Source organism: Mytilus californianus, unplaced genomic scaffold (assembly GCF_021869535.1).
Source record: "Mytilus californianus isolate M0D057914Y unplaced genomic scaffold, xbMytCali1.0.p SCAF_2, whole genome shotgun sequence".
In the NCBI taxonomy this organism is placed as follows: domain Eukaryota; kingdom Metazoa; phylum Mollusca; class Bivalvia; order Mytilida; family Mytilidae; genus Mytilus; species Mytilus californianus.
In genome coordinates this window covers 80767389-80784439 of record NW_026262668.1, presented here as the reverse complement: position 1 = coordinate 80784439, position 17051 = coordinate 80767389, and the positions used below count along the sequence as shown (strand labels likewise).

Below are 17051 nucleotides of genomic sequence, written 5' to 3'. Positions count from 1 at the left end.
ACTAAACAACAGATTAAAAGATCTGTACTGAAATTTACAAAAGAAAAGAAATTTTGAAGTAAGACTGCTTTGGGATTTTTGAGACATGACACATGGAATACTTACAGTTGGCCCTGGTGCTCCACCATTACCAGGGGCACCTGGTGCTCCTACTGTTCCCTGTAAAAAATAGTTCATGTATAAATTTGTTATGTCATTATTTAACAATGTCACCAAGACTTTGAAGAACTGGGATAATTTTGAATATCAAATGACTCATTAAGCTTTTATTAATGTTCTAAGACAGTGAAAAGACAATGTTTAGGTACAAATTTTGTATTATGAGTTGACACAATTAAAATGTACCGGTAACAAATTAAAATGATGAAAAAAAAACATGATATATTGATGGAATACAACATTATTATATTGTTTATGCCAATTACTATTTTTTTCTGACAATGTTTTAGATAGTCTTACCTCATTGCCTTTTGGCCCAGGTGGTCCCTCAGTTCCTGGTACACCCTGAAATTCAATGTACAGTATGTATAAAATAATCTAGTTGCTCGTATTTGACTTTTATGCATGTAAATTCTAAAATTTAAAGAATTATTATTGTGAAATAAACAACAATCTTCACAAATTATATTTTTTTAATGTAATATAATAAACACTACTTCACTTTCATATTATTTTCTTATTTCTGGAAAAGAATGAACTATTTTTATGTTCATATTTTGCCTTTTAAACTATCTATACATTAAACTATAAATGAATCAAATCTTCAATAAGTTCACACTGAGGGATGCTTTACAGCTATTATACTTACAGGACTTCCCATTGGTCCACCTCTTCCTCTTGTTCCCATAAAACCTCTTGGACCCTGAATAAAAAAAAATTGACAAGTAACATGGAGTATTCATAAATTGACACTGCAGTACAGGATAAAAAGAACTGCCTTGATTGACAAGAAACAAAACAAGAATGCATGCATTGTAATGCTTAGCATACCGCTACTCATAATTCAAAGTATTGGAAAACAAGAAGTACGTAGGTGCCTGACAGATCTCAAAACTGTTCAAACAACTCATCACTGTCAAGTTGCTGATCAAATTTGAAATCCTTCTGTACAGTAGTTCCTGAGAAAATAGTGATTGAAATATGTGTTGGATGAACAAATGGATAAGGTTGATAATTTAGTCTATATACAGACTGCCGGATAAGGTTGATACTTTAGTCTAGGAGAACATGAATTATTTATTAGTTGTTATTGGCTTTGAACTCTTAAACTGGTACTTTGTGTCTTTTGTTTTTTGTGCTTTGTGCCAATCTGAGGAGTCAAGTCATTTTCAACTGATTTTTACAATTTTTTCTTTTGTTGTGCTGTTACACCATTGTCCCAGGTTAAGGGAGGGTTGAGCACTAAAGAACATGTTTAACCATGGCACATTTTGTTTGTGCCTATCCCAAGTCAGGGGCCTGTATTTTAGTGGTTGTTGTTGATTGTTATCTAGTTATATCTGTTTTTCATTCATAGTTTGTCATTAACCAGGCAGTTAGTTTTTCGTTTGAATTGTTACAAGTTTTGTCATGTCTGGGCATTTAATAGTTGAATATACTGTATTGGTTTCGCTCATTGTTGAAGGCCGTAGTGTGACTTAAAATTTCTTAAATACATGTCATTTTGACTGTGTTGGATAGTTGTCTCATTAGCAATCATACCACGTCTCCTTATTTTATAAAGTGAATGCAATATATAGTCCCAACTTTTAGAATGTGGTCAAATAAATTATCCTATTGATACGAATGTAAAAACTTTCTGGTAAGTCAGGGAAAAAGAAAAAACAGACAATTGATTTAGCGTACTTCAAATGTCTATATTACCCTACTCAGTTGCTACTTATCTCAAATCATGGCTTTGTGATGTTGGAAGGAAACAAGCAGAACTTATCAGCAACTTTACAATGTGAGAAGAGAACTTATCTCATTTGATGGCTTTGTGACGTTAGAGAAGAATCAAGCAGAACTTATCAGCAACTTTACAATGTGAGAAGAGAACTTATCTCATTTGATGGCTTTGTGATGTTAGAGAAGAACCAAGCAGAAGTTATCAGCAACTTCACAATGTGAGAAGAGAACTTATCTCATTTGATGGCTTTGTGATGTCAGAGAAGAACCAAGAAGAACTTATCAGCAACTTTACAATGTGAGAAGAGAACTTATCTCATATCAAACAAATCATAATATTGAGGACAGACTAAGCAAGGTAAAATATAAACTATTAGAATTAGTACAATAAATAGATTACAAGGCTTAACACAATTTGATGCTTGTTGTTCCACTAGCTGTCTCACTCTCCAATATGGTTCACATTGTAACTTGCAGCTGATATCTTACCATATTAAAGTGCAGAAAAGCTTGATCATCTAGAATAATCAGATCCTTTCTATCTGGTTTGCATGATCATAACTATAGTATAACTTTCATCAATCCCTCTAGTTTGGGAGCAAAGTATTAAAATTAAATGTTTCATGGCATCAAACAAATGGCCATAAACAGAACATCAAACACCATATATTGTCATCTTTGTCTGATCAAGTTCTAAGTTTTAGCATCACTACACATTTATCAACTGAAAATTTACAGTCAAAGGCTATAATTCAAACATGCTAACACCAAAAGCAATGGTTTTTGGTAGATGGAACCCACATAAACTGTCAATCTACTACCAATAGAACCAAGCTGGAGACATTTATACCATATAAATCTTTGATACCAAGTTCTGTATGCACGACATAATTTTCTTAATAACATTCATAAGATACAATCAAGACTTAAGTTTATAAGGAATTTAAGTTTTGAAGTTTTTGCATTATATGACATAAAAGCAGAGCTATCAAATATGCACACATAATATAGAATTCGCTAATAAAAATTAATTTTATTTGTGTAGATGAATTTTGTACTTATTTTTCTTATGTGGAGCTATTTTCTTTTTGCATGATGACCACACATTTCATGTTAGAGCCATATATACTTCAGAGCAATAACCAACATCCGACTTACCAATTCCCCTGGTGGCCCCACAGGTCCTGGCTCGCCAATGTCTCCCTGAAATGATAATTCACATTTTCTATTCATATCTATTTTGAATATTTTATTTAATATTTTCTCTAATCCTCAAAGTACAATTTCCAAGGTATGAGAACTGCAGTATAAAAGATACTCAATTGAATGGTTTCTGAAATAAGGTCACATGATTGACAAACATCTTTAAAATTAATTTCAACTCCAAAAAGAAAAGAAAACAAACAAAACAAAAATATTAAGATAAACTATCAGCAAGACACTGTTTTACTAAAATAAATAATGACATGTAAAATACTGTGATTTTCATACTAAATTTTGGTTAAATAATCAGTTCTATGTTTGACACACACTTAGTATTAAGAGGTTTTGTATGTTAATATAATTTTTACAGTTAAATAAGGAAACATAAGAAATGAATCTTATCTATATTTTGGTTTTAATTTGTTCACCTACTACTCTCTACCATTTGAAACAATTAAGTTGATGCCAACCATTGAATTCATTTGTTTTGGTCTTTCTCCATCATATATACAACGAAGGCTAATAAAGGCCCAACCTCTATCTTATTCCATCATATATACTATTAAAGCTAATAAAGACCCAACCTCTGCCTTTGTTTTGATCTTATTCCATCATATATATATACAACTAAAGCTAATAAAGGCCCAACCTCTGTCTTTGTTTTGATCTTATTCCATCATATATACAACTTAGGCTAATAGAGGCCCAACCTATGCATTTATTTTGGTCTTATTCCATGATATATGCAACATATGCTAATGAAGGCCCAACCTCTGCAATTGTTTTGGTCTTATTCCATCATATATACAACTTAGGCTCATAAAGGCTCAACCTCTACATTTGTTTTGATGTTAGTCCATCATGTATACAACTTAGACTAACAAAGGCCCAACCTCTGCATTTGTTTTGGTCTTACTCCATCATATCATGGAAGTATTATATTGACAGGAACTACTACAACCCGACTTCAAACGTTTTATCTGCGATGCCACGCGCAATTTAATGACATGTTAATTAACTTGAAACATGGTACGTTATTTACACATCAGCGTGTGGGACCCTACATTATTCTCATTCTCGGTTGCTTTTGAGATTACGGAAATAAACGAAGTAAAAATTGTCATAAATTCTAAGGAAACAGCAATCGGCAAACCTTGGCAGATTCCATTACCCTACATTTGCCTATATATGCTGATTGATTTGTGCGAGACATTATTAAAAATTCTTGAAAAAAAAACACATTGACGATGGAAATTTGTACCATATTAATTGAATAAATACACCATGTTTATTGATTTATTTTTCTGTAGAATATGGCAAGTTGTGATTAATTACTGTTTGTTTAACGTCCAGTGGCATACATTTCATGCATATTTAGGACAATTGTAAACTGATTGTTCTGATTAAAATAAAAAAAAAATCATAGAGATTTTAAATATGTTAGAATTATAAGGCTTCGCTTTACATCCTGGGTAAGATCATTGGTTGGTATAAGAATGTTTCAGTTGAGCCCCGGTGTGTTGAATTATATATGGTAATATTTACTAGTATCATTTGGACAGAAAGTGATAAAATATTTTATGGGATAGAGATAGTTTAGCCATTCCATAACATTTTATATGTCTTCGTTTTTTCTCAAATTGATAAATACGGATCAAATCACAAGTCATGATCGGCATATTCATAAATGCACAAATAGAAATAGAAAAATTTGCCTGGGGTATAATAACGAGGTGCGTCTTTTTTACTATATTTGTTATATATAATTTCTATGTTATTCAGCCCTTGATGGATTAATTTTCGCATATAAAACTGAAAATTTCTACTTTCCAGGCTTATAATCTAGGCTCTTTACTATATATATTAATCGATTCGTCGCAGGTGTATATTTATATCAGGAACATTTTCGTGACTCGACAGTAACTGGAACACACCATTATCACGGTTTTAACTTAACCCCTGAAGAAATAAAATAATGTCACTTACTACTTTAAAAGATTATAGTATAAATTTTTTATGCATCAGTCGATTTGTTTAAATAAGTTGTTTATGATTAAAGGTCAAAAGACGCAATTGAAATAAGCAAAGGTGTTTTCCAACAGGTATTGGTGTTAACGTGTCTCGATAAAAACCATGTGATTGATAAGAAGTATCTCTGGTCAATTTATGACCGAGGCATCGCAGATAGTCACAAAAGGAAATTAACGATAGCGTATTAATTAGACAGTTTCCATATCTTTTCTAAAGCGCTCCCCGGGTTATAAATAAGTGCTAATAAATCGTTGTAGTTCCTGTCAATATAATACTTCCATGATCATATATACAACTATGGCTAATAAACGCCCAATATCTGCATTTGTTTTGATCTTATTCCATCATATATACAATTTAGGCTAATAAAGGCCCAACCTTTTTTTTTTTTTTTTATTACAGATTAATCATTGTTGGTTAAAACTTATGAAGTAGCTTTAAATCATTTATAAAATATTTCTTAACAACTTAATATTTAATATTCAGGATATAATTTGATTGATGAAATATTTGCTCAAGACCATAAACAAGTTGTAACTAAACCAAGTTTCAGCAAAAGATGGGAAAATGATTTCCCACATTTTCAAAGCAATTCAATGGGATGTCAGCAATTCATAAATGTGTAGAATACAAGGCTTTCTGTAGAAAATATATATGAAATCTTCATTTGCTCTTTCATATTAAGTTGTTGCAAAAATGCTCTTTGACATTGTTGTGTTTACCTGTGGACCTTCTGGTCCAACTGGTCCAGGTGTTCCTGAGGCTCCAAGATGACCCTGAAATAAAGTAAGATATTGAAAAAGATAACATATAACTGCATACTAAAATTCTAAATATGACCATCAACAGCATAAATATTGTATTTGAACAACATATGAATTGTAATTCTAAAAGTAATTTTTCATCGCTCAATCACAACTTAATCAAACCTTCAATTAACTGGTCATCCATATCTTAATACATTAAGAAATACTACAGACTGGTTCCTTGCTATATAGTTTAACACTTATTGCATTCAGACTACATTGTGTTGATTTAAATTTCCACAATTTCTTTCACAAATTTTGATTAATCATTATTAATCTGAAAACACACAACAAACATGTCTTGGGAATGACTTGTTTCCACATACCCTATCTCCTTTATGTCCATTCATTCCTGGCATTCCATTGTAACCTAAATCTCCCTGAAATGATCAAAATATCACTTTCAAAATAAAATACAAAGATAACAAAGGAAAAAATCCTTTGCCTTTATAATTGAAAATTACTTTAATCTTAAAGTTACAGATGTTCTGCTTAACAAAATAGAATCAAACAGTGTGGGCCTCTTTTAAGAGATCAGCACAATTAAATGGCTATTCTGAATAATCAGGAAAAAGTTGCCCCTGCAATAAAACAAAAACCAATCCAAACCAATCAATTAAATGATTACCTCCCAAAAATCTCTTCGTTATTTATGACTGCTGACCAAATATGAAATCATTTTGTTTACCGGTAGTAATCCAGGAGATATGTTGAATGAAACTTCATTAAACCCTTTGAAAAATTAAAAGAACATAGTTCCAGTATCCCCGTTTTGCACATCTTTAATCTGTCCAAGGACAATAACTAAAAAAAATTTTTTTTATTCTTCAAATTTTTATAATAACAGAGAAATGTAAGCTTTTTTCATATAATTAATACTTCCAAGGGGCATAACTCTTTTAAAAATAGTTGATCTGCACTGATTTTCGAACTTGTCCAAGACAATTTTTATATATACCTTTGATATAAATTTCATAAATATCTGGCAAGAGTGGTGAATGTTAGAATGCTTACAATACAGTTTTCCATAGAATTAATATTTTCAAGGGGAATAACTCTTTTGAAAATAACTGATCGACACTTCTTTTTGAATTAGGATCAGAAATTGCTGATCTAAACCTTAGATATAAATTTCAAAAAAATCTTTGAAGAAATGTAGGCTTTAGAGCACTTACAATGCAATTTTCTTGATAATTAATATATCCAAGGGACATAACTCTTTTAAAAATAGTTTGATCAGCACAGATTTTGGAACTTGTCCGAGACATTGCTGATATAAACCTTTGATACAAATTTATTAAAATTTGGTAAAATTTGTACATTAGAGAGTGCTAACAATGCGATTTTCCATATAATTAATATTTCCATGGGGCATAACTCTTTTAGAAATAATTGATCTATTTATCAAGAATTGTACACATGACATCGCTAACAAGGACGAATGCAGGGACAGACTTTCTATGAATCCCCAGAAAAAAATAAAAGAAGAATGTGTCTATGCGACACAGATGCCCTCCTTGAAAATATATGGCAAATTCATTAATTTTCTATTTATAAAGGGACATAACTCGAGAACAGTGAAAGTATCACCATCCAAATTCAAAATTGATCTGTGTTTGGTGGTAATAAGCATTTGTGTATAAGGTTCACAACATTTGGTTCAAAAAAACTAAAGTAAGAATGCGGAAACAACAAATTTGCCAACTTGAGAACGGTGATAACATCACCTATATTATATTCGAATTTAATCTGTGTTTGGTGGTAATAAGCATTGTGTACCAGTTTCATAACATTTGGCTGCAGAAAATAAAGTTGGAGAACAGAAACTAATTTTGGGACTTATGGATCTATGGACAGACATATGGATGGACTTACAGATGAACAAGGGTAAAACTTAATGCCTCCTTTGCCATGGCAGTGGAGTAGAAATTTATCAGACTTATTTTAGCTTTGACCTTGACCTTGGATACATTGATATCAAAATGAATAAAGTATTCCACTCATTAAGCTATATTCCTATCCCACATATTCTTATAGAGTTATAATCAGGAAACTAATAATACCTTTTAATAATTCCTGCACTTATTTTGGTCAGTAACTATGACCATGACCTTAAAGGAAGTGGCTTCAAAAATCAATAGAGATAAAAGCCTTATTATGGTGACCATATATCAGAGGAAATTTGCAATTCTGTATGAAGTGTTTGATTTGTTATCCATATGCCAAGATGACTGACAGCCAGGCTACCTTGTAGCATGGGGTATAACTAGCTCTGGCCATTTTGTCATCTGTAGTATGTATATTGTACCTTGTCTCCTTGTGATCCCATAGCTCCTCTTTCACCGTCTCTTCCAACTCTTCCCTGTAATAAATATCAAACTCATTCACTTACTGTGAAATTTTTGTATGCTTACCATTCTACTACATTTCTTGGATCATTATTACCATAAAATAATCAATAAAATGAAATTCACTACTTTTTTTGCCATTGTATAATTCGAGATCCAGTAAAATAAAAACATAAACTGTTATCGCAGAGATATGTCTCGCCTTTTTGTAATTTTGATAATGCAAATGTTGAAATTAAAATAGCAATACTTTAACAATGTAAGTAATGCAAATATTCAAAGTCGATGAACCATGACTGAAGGTACATGGCTAAACAATCTCCATGGAATGAGATGTGCCAATGCTAATACAACTGCATACCAAATACCATTGACTTATTATAAGTCGTTCCCTTTAAACAAACCTAAACACAAACATTAACTTGTAAACTATGTAAAAGTTTAAAAGTCGATGAACCATGATCAGGGGTGGGGCTATATAATCTCCATGGAAACGATACTTGCAAATGCCAATAAATTTGCATACCAAATATCATTGACTTACCGTTCCTACTCGCTTATTAGTCGGAAAATTGGGAGTAAAATTCATAATCCAGAGAGGGGGACCGACTAATAGACGAGATCTAGCGACCCGAGGAAAAATCCAAGCTTGAGAAAAGTGGTCAGGAGTGAATTTCCTGTTCAAAACTACGTTTTTGATTGCCAAACTTCCATAAATCAATAAATAAAAAGTTTTTGTTGAAAATAAATGACTACAATACTGTCTTTGTGTTTTATTTGTTCTTTGGTAAACATTTTCTGCAAATTCGTGTTGAAATTCTACTGTTTCCGGTTTGTGTATTGATTTTCATGGTCACATGGTTTTCCTATAAACCCAAAAGAAGAGCCAAGAACCAAAATTGAAAAGGAGATAACAATGTACCAAATATGTGAAAGGATGTTTTCAGCGGAGTTATTGTGTCATTATTGTGATATCATGATATCAATTCAATGCTTATAAATCATATAATAATCAAAAAATAATTTTAAGATTCATTCCCAAAATCAAAATATTATTCATTAAAGTGTCTCAGGCAAACAAAAATTACAAAATTGATTGACAAGCCAATATAATCCATTGATAACCCCAATTAAGAGACAAAGAGTTGTATTTACTAAAGGTGTGAAAACTATCAGTGATAGGTAAACAGATGACACTAATGAGTTGGAGTTAGTTATTTTAATATATTGATTAGCTTCACTTAATTTTTTTAATCCTTTAATCATCACAATATAATAAGAATTATGAAGTGTACATGCTCATTTAACACCGAGTTATGTATGCTGTGAAAAATATTTTCATCAAGTGTTGATTGACTTTAAATTTTTCAGGTTCATATTGGTTTATATTCGCTTTTCTCAAACAATAGGTTGTTAGTCATACCCTACAAAATCATTGATGCATTACGTAAACAACACATGGCTAATCTAACATTTGAACAGTGAACAAAACAAGAGAAATGAATACATCTTTATTATTAACAGCAATATAAATTATCATGATGAGCATCAACTAAATTCAAACCAAACAAACATTAATGCAGAAATGAATATTATTCCTGGATTTGCATTGGTTTTACCGGCGTTCAGTTACTGTCAGCTGAAAAAAAAATGCCCAAATTTTGTCCGACTTATACGAGGGTCAAGACTAAATCCTTAGAATTTGGAGCTGAAAAGGGCCCCCGACTTATAGTAGGATCGACTATTAAGCGAGTTTATACGGTAACATTAGCAGTTCATCTTAAACTGATCTAATCACAAACTAATACATGTAAACTAAGCAAAAGTTTCAAAGTAAATAGACCATGACTGAGGGGGCGGGGCCAAATATTCTCCATGGAAATGAGATCTGCTAATGCTTATACAACTGAATACCAATTAACATTGGCCTACCACTAATGGTTCCCCTAGAACTGACCTAATCACAAACTAAAACATGTTAACTTAGAAAAATTTTCAAAGTCTATAGACCATGACTAAGAGGGCGGAGCCAAATAATCTCCATGGAAATGAGATATGCCAATGCTTATACAACTGCATACCAAATATTATTGACCTACCACTAGTGGTTCCCCATAAATTGACCTAATCACAAACTAATACATGTAAACTATGAAAAGTTTCAAAGTCAATAGACCTTGACTGAGGGGGCGGGGCCAAATAATCTCCAAGGTAATGAAATGTGCCAATGCTAATACAACTGCATACCAAATATCATTGACCTACCACTAGTGGTTCACCATGAACTAGACCTAATCACAAACTAATACATTGTTGACGCTGACGTCGGAAACAGCATACCTATGTCTCGCTTTTTGACTCCGTCAAGGCGAGACAAAAATTGCTAATTTTTTGACATAACATGATAGATAAAACTTTAAAAGAAACAAGAAAAGTTATAAATATGAAATTTTTGTAACACATTCATTCTTAATTAACTTTTAAAAAATTATAGAATTAAACTAACATGATTTATTTCTTCAAAAATAATCTATTTCAACTAAGACAAAAAGCTTTATAAATATTAGTTGATTGATGTTCCGGATGTTTCGTTTCATCACAGAAAACCATTCTGAAGGTATTGCATATATGCAATGCAATATCCCCTACTGGAAAGAAGATGAAACACACAATTTTAAGCAATTATCTATGCCAAAGGGGAACAAATTCTGCAAAAATCACTCAAGCAGAATGAAATTCAAAATCTCTCACTTCTTATTATATGACTGTAAACAAATATCCAATCAATGGAATCAGTCATAACAAAAAAAGTGAGGAAAAAATGAATTGGCAGACAGAAGGATTGATGGACAGAAGGATTGATGGACAGAAGGATTGATGGACAGAGTGGTATGACTAAATGATCATAATCCAATTATCTAACAAATTGCTTTTTACTGCCTACCGGTCATTGATATTTGCAAAAACTTACTCGTTTTCCTGGATTACCCTGTGGTCCTGGTGCACCACGGCCTCCTTGAGGTCCCTAAAATTAAAAGTTCCAAGATGAGATATGGGTCATATTCTCATGGAAGGATATCAGTGCAAATTGACATTGAATTGCAGTTGAAAAACATATAAAAGTACAAGAATACCCATTTTCATTAAAATAAATAAATAAATAAACCAACATATGCTTTGATAAATTTTATATGATAGTTCAAAATTCTCATAAATTTTATAGCTAGAGAGACTAAGGTAAAGTTGACAAGTAGCTGAATAACTCTGTCCTCATTTAAGTGCAAGTCTTTGTAAGAATCAGGCAATTTAGAAAAATTTCAAAACATGGCCGAAAAACACCTACTGACCTAACTATCCTATTTTGAAGTTACCCTCATCGTGAGTTAGAAATGGTAGGTCTTTTGTTTCTGCGTGTCTGGTAATTCGAGAAATCTCTAGATACATTTTGATTACAATGATAGCAAATTACGGAGTTAGCTCCCCTTAATTGTTAATTTATAGTGCATTTCAACCAAATTATATCTTGAAATACCAGAACAGGAAAAGGAAACGAAAGTTATTTTCGTGCACCATTAAACATTTTGAACATAAATTAATGTAAACTTGAACAGGTTTTTGTTTGTCATGTTTTCACCACTGCCTGATTCTTAGGCAGATTGGCATTTAATTGTAAACAATATTTTACTATAAAAAGAAAATACATCTTGTACAATATAAATAAACATTACAAAAAATTTCAATCAGAAGAAGCAACTCTGAGTGCTTCCGACTTTTTTTGTCATTGATATGTTCCCAACTTTAACCAAATAATGTAGAGACAATGCTCTTTTGATTTTCAAGATTGATGGAAAAAAGTATCTAGACCATCAAGCAACAATTATTAAAAGTTGAGATCATTAGAAAAGAATACCTGTTCTCCTGGGTGTCCAATATCTCCCTTTAATCCTGATTCTCCTGGAGGTCCCTGTAATTAATTTTTGTTTGAAAAATTTGTAAAAATAATATATTATAAAACAACAGTATTTTTTTCTTCCCAATATATTTTCAAAGTGAGTCAAAACAAACATCTATTTCAACTTTGTTGAAACTGTAAATTGAAATGAATAAATCTTTATTTTATATGCATAAGCTAGCTTAAAAAACTACAATCAAAACATATACTTGTTTACAAATCACATCATAAAAATTAACCCCTGTGTTCAATTATATTCTAGAAAGAACTGAGAACTGATTGTAAAATTTAAGAATTCATTCTGCAGTTTGGAGGTTTACCAAGGAGAATGACCCAATTGGATACTATCAGACTGATTAAAGAATAAATCTTTTGTTTTTTAACCCATAAATCTTTTATAATCACTTTAAAAACAAAATGTAAAACCATAATCATTATTTCGCTCAACTAAGATATCTAGAGGAGACAATTCATTAGGGATTCAATTATTTCAGGATATTGTTTATAAATACTAAATACTGGATATCATTTCTTTTATTTCAGACATCACTTATTCCTTTACATTTATTGCAAAAGCCATTAAATGTTCTAAAATTAACGTACCACAGGTCCTGAATTTCCAGTCATACCCTGAGGTCCATTTGCTCCATGCATAGACATCTGTAATAAGAATATATAATTTTAAAAAATAAGTTATATAATAAATGATGGAATCTTAAGAAGTCAGTTCCTTTAACCACTTTCTTCATAAACACTCTTATTTAACAACCTGCACTTTTAATTGCTGAAACAATTATGATGCATTAACATCAACTAATTGATCATGCATTTAAAGGTCATGAATACAATATTTCCTTACATCTACATTTAAAGTTTTAAATTGTTTGCTTTTCTAATATATAAAGACCACAAAATAGATATAAGAAGATGTGGTATGAGTGCCAATGAGACAACTCTCCATTCAAGTCAAAATTTATAAAAGTAACCATTATAGGTCAATGTACGGTCTTCAACACAGAGCCTTGGCTCAAAAGCACATTTGATGAAGTTGTTTTGTTAAGATAATTGCATTTGGATTGTGCTTATAGTTGGATCATAGTTATGTACCATCACAATGTTCTGTCAGTATACTTTCAATGTGTTTATACTTACCATATGCTGTGATAACATTTGTCTGAATGCCTCAGCTTGTGGAGCCCTCTTTTGGTCCCAATTCATCTGTAAACCAAACAAGCAACAGTTTTATGGTATTTTCATGATACATTATGAACGGCAAACTAAATTTATCTTATTTTAATTGCATCAGACTTAAAAATTAAGGTAAGCAATGAAATAAAATAAAACATTCATGTACATAACAAGTTGGTTTATTCTTTATTAACACATCTTTAAGATATTGTAGCTTATAAGTTCATTGAAATTTATTTAGACTAAAAATGAGCAATTCAATATTGTCCAAATTAGGAGATTTGAGTACTGACAGACCATACAGTTATATTTGCCAGTCAAGAGGCCAATGACACAAATAGTATATTGGAATCAATCAGTAGAAAAAAGAAATTTTTCACGTCAAACTTCATTAACTTTGTAATATGCTTGCAGGCAAGTGTCCCCATTCATAAAATGCAAATATTGCATGCCCAATCAAATGAGTAAAATTATTTTAAGTCAAATTCAAACATATTTTACAGCAAAAAAAAATAAAATAAGACCATTTCTTGCCATTTGATAAGCAGAACATACCCCTTAGATGAATCCAGAATCATTGTGATTTATGATCAACTTGAAATTTTTGGTTTTTATTTCATATTTCAGTTTGTTTGATTCCCAGAAAATGTAGGTTTAAGTCATTAAACCCATTTCAATTTTAAAGCGTTGCATGTTCCAAAACTTTAAGAAATTTCAAATAAAGGAAACTGTCAATCCAAGTTTGTTTATATCTTGACTTCTAGTAGGCTTTTGACAGTTTGAAAAAGTAAATAATATAGATAAATGACAACAATAACTGACTTACAGGAATAACAAAAACATGGCCTGGAGCTCCTGGTAGACCAGATGATCCTGGAACTCCGTCCCTGCCGGAATATCCCTACAAAATGAAAGTACATTATCAACAAAACAAAAATCTTAAATGTTTACTTTCAATCCGATAGTGTTGAAGTGTTCATAATAACAGTCTGCTTGATATGCACCCCTGAATTTTCTTTATCAGTTTTTTCCATCTTAAAAAAATTTCCTCAAGCAAGCCTATGTATTTGTCTTTTATGCTTGCCCTGAAAGGACTAATCATATATGACCTAAAGTTGTACAGCTGGTCATGCTTGCTTTTTAAGTGAAAAAATTGGTGTTTCTGTAATACAGTGTTCTGTTACACCACTATCACAGGTTATTGGAGGGTTGGCACCTTAACATGTTTAAACCTGCCACATTCTATATGTGCCTTTCCAAAGTCAGGAGCCTGTAGTCCAGTGGTTGTCACTGGTTCATGTCTGTCATATTTGTTTTCCATAATTGTTTTGTTATAAATTAGGCAGTTAGTTTTCTCAATTGAACTGTTTCATATTTTTCATGTGGGGGCCTTTCATAGCCAACTACATGGTATGGGTTTTTCTCATTGTTGAAAGGCCATACGGTTGCCTTTAATTGCTTACATCCACTTCATTTGAACTGTGGTGGATAGTTGTCTCATTGGCAATCATACCACATCTCCTTAGTATCATAGTATTGAACTTACTGAATCTCCTTTTGGACCTTGTGGTCCAGCTGGTCCTCTTGGGCCTGGTGGTCCAGGTGGGCCCTGAAATATAATATATTTGGGAGCGAATTTGAATCAACATTCCATGAAATAAAGAAAAAAGGGAAAATATTAACTAATATATGCCAGTAAGCATTATTGTGATAAAATTTGTGATATAGAATTCCTAATATTTTTCTGATTAACAGAATAAAATTAAATACTGTTAGAAAATTTAACATTAAATCATCAAACTAACTACAAAATAGTCATTGAATTAAGTTCCATAAGTCAGTCTACAGTAAACAAAATAATGAAATTTGAAAGCTGTTACCCTGGAAACTTATATTTAAGTGTTAATTGTCATGTTTGGCTCTATACAGCTTGGTTGTCACTGTTGTTTTCAAAGTTTGTCAATTTTTTTTCTGATTACTGTCATTGCAAAAAAAAATTATTGGTAAAAAAATACTTTGATAGTGGCAACTGGGCTCAACTATAGCATTTTTCAAAACAAATGGTAATAGGAATTTTTATTCTGATAAAGCATATATGTTTAAAAGTGTACTTACATATCTGTAAGCATAGGACACTCCAGCTGCTGCATCATATTCTACTAGCTGAAAATATAAGATAAAGCATATAAATCTAATTCATCAAAAGTAAATATTATAACTATCTATTATTAAATAACATTAGGGTAAATGTGTACAAAAAATATATTTGGTGAAAAGGATAAGTTAAGGTCAAAACTCCAAAAGAAGTTAAAGCCTAGTAATCATAAGTATGATATTCAGGCATATAATACATCCAAAATAACTTTTTAAATTCCTGCTGATATACCTTTTGGTTTATAAGGTTGCATTCCTCACAATCAATAAACTTGCTTCAATCACTTGTTCATGGATAATTAATTTTATTTTTTATTTTAATTTGAATATTATTTAATTTTAGATGTAACACGTCTTCTGATTGGCTGAAAGTTTTTTGTCTATCAGCTCATTAAAATAATTTTATCATTTGACCGTGACATCATCAACGGTTTTTTTTCATGATTTACTCCTTAAAAATGGAATTTAGAATTAAATTATAAGGAATGACTGTAAAAAATTTTCTGTCTATTCAAAATAACCTCAAAAATGTGGTGCACACTGTTATTCAGTGTGCACCATATTTTTGATGTTATTTATTCATAGACAGAAAAAATATTACAGTCATTCCTTAAGTAATCTAAATGTAGAATGTATAGATAACAAAGTTACCAGGCTGCCATCTTTTCCAACTATATATCCTTCTTTATCGTAAACCTTATCTCCAACAACAAATTGCCCTCCAGTCTTTTTGTCACCACCCACAACTGGTATTCCTAATCCACCATCCACAAACATGCCTCCATTTTTATCTCCCCCTGGCATTGGAGAATATGGCACGAAAGTTTCATTCTCTGTTAAAGGAAGTCCTTGTCCATTTTTATCAACCATTTGAAGTCCAGCTCCATTTTTATCAACCATTTGAAGTCCAGCTCCATCTTTACCAAGTAAAGGCATTCCACCTCCAACTTTGTCACCGCCCATAACATACATACCTCCATCTTCAGTGAAGACAGGAAGTGGTGGCTGTTCAGACTTAACGCCATTACCTGGACCCTTCATACATTCTGGACAGAACTCTATACAATGTTTCATACCATGGTCTCCTGGTAGCACTGCTAGATCTTGGATTAATCCCTATAAATCAATAGTTAGATAAAATGTATAATGATTTGTGATGATTTCTAAGGATAATTAACAGAGGAATTTTGATAAATATCTAGGATCTAGACATAAACCTGATCAAATTTTCTGGTTTGAGAAAAATTTGCTACAATTTTTTAAATGGATTGGTTTATTCAACTAACTCAGTTGAGTCTATTTAAAAATGTAAATTTGTTATCCCCTTTTATTTTTAGCTTCTTATAACTTACATCAGCTAGAGAAACTGAATGTTCTCGCTTTTGGTATTATTTTTTATATATCTTGCTATTATCAGAGGACTTAGTTTTTAGTATTTCATTTATCTATTTATTTTTATAGAATTTTCTTCCTCTATTAACA

The 17051-nt window shown here is 31.5% G+C and overlaps 1 protein-coding gene across 2 annotated transcripts in view; it reads right to left on the bottom strand.

Moving 5' to 3' along the window:
* The window catches only part of LOC127728272 (collagen alpha-1(I) chain-like), a 156644-nt gene that overhangs the window by 123593 nt on the left and 16000 nt on the right, over window positions 1–17051 (bottom strand). For both annotated transcript variants that reach the window (XM_052235556.1, XM_052235557.1), the window contains exons 5-19: window positions 16221–16685; window positions 15531–15578; window positions 14962–15024; window positions 14242–14316; window positions 13380–13445; window positions 12831–12887; window positions 12186–12239; window positions 11247–11300; window positions 8236–8289; window positions 6254–6307; window positions 5844–5897; window positions 3046–3090; window positions 809–862; window positions 460–504; window positions 106–159 (exon numbers count right to left, since the gene is read on the bottom strand). In XM_052235556.1, coding sequence (XP_052091516.1) covers window positions 106–159; window positions 460–504; window positions 809–862; window positions 3046–3090; window positions 5844–5897; window positions 6254–6307; window positions 8236–8289; window positions 11247–11300; window positions 12186–12239; window positions 12831–12887; window positions 13380–13445; window positions 14242–14316; window positions 14962–15024; window positions 15531–15578; window positions 16221–16685 — 1242 coding nt within the window. The remainder of the gene's footprint in view (window positions 1–105; window positions 160–459; window positions 505–808; window positions 863–3045; window positions 3091–5843; window positions 5898–6253; window positions 6308–8235; window positions 8290–11246; window positions 11301–12185; window positions 12240–12830; window positions 12888–13379; window positions 13446–14241; window positions 14317–14961; window positions 15025–15530; window positions 15579–16220; window positions 16686–17051) is intronic.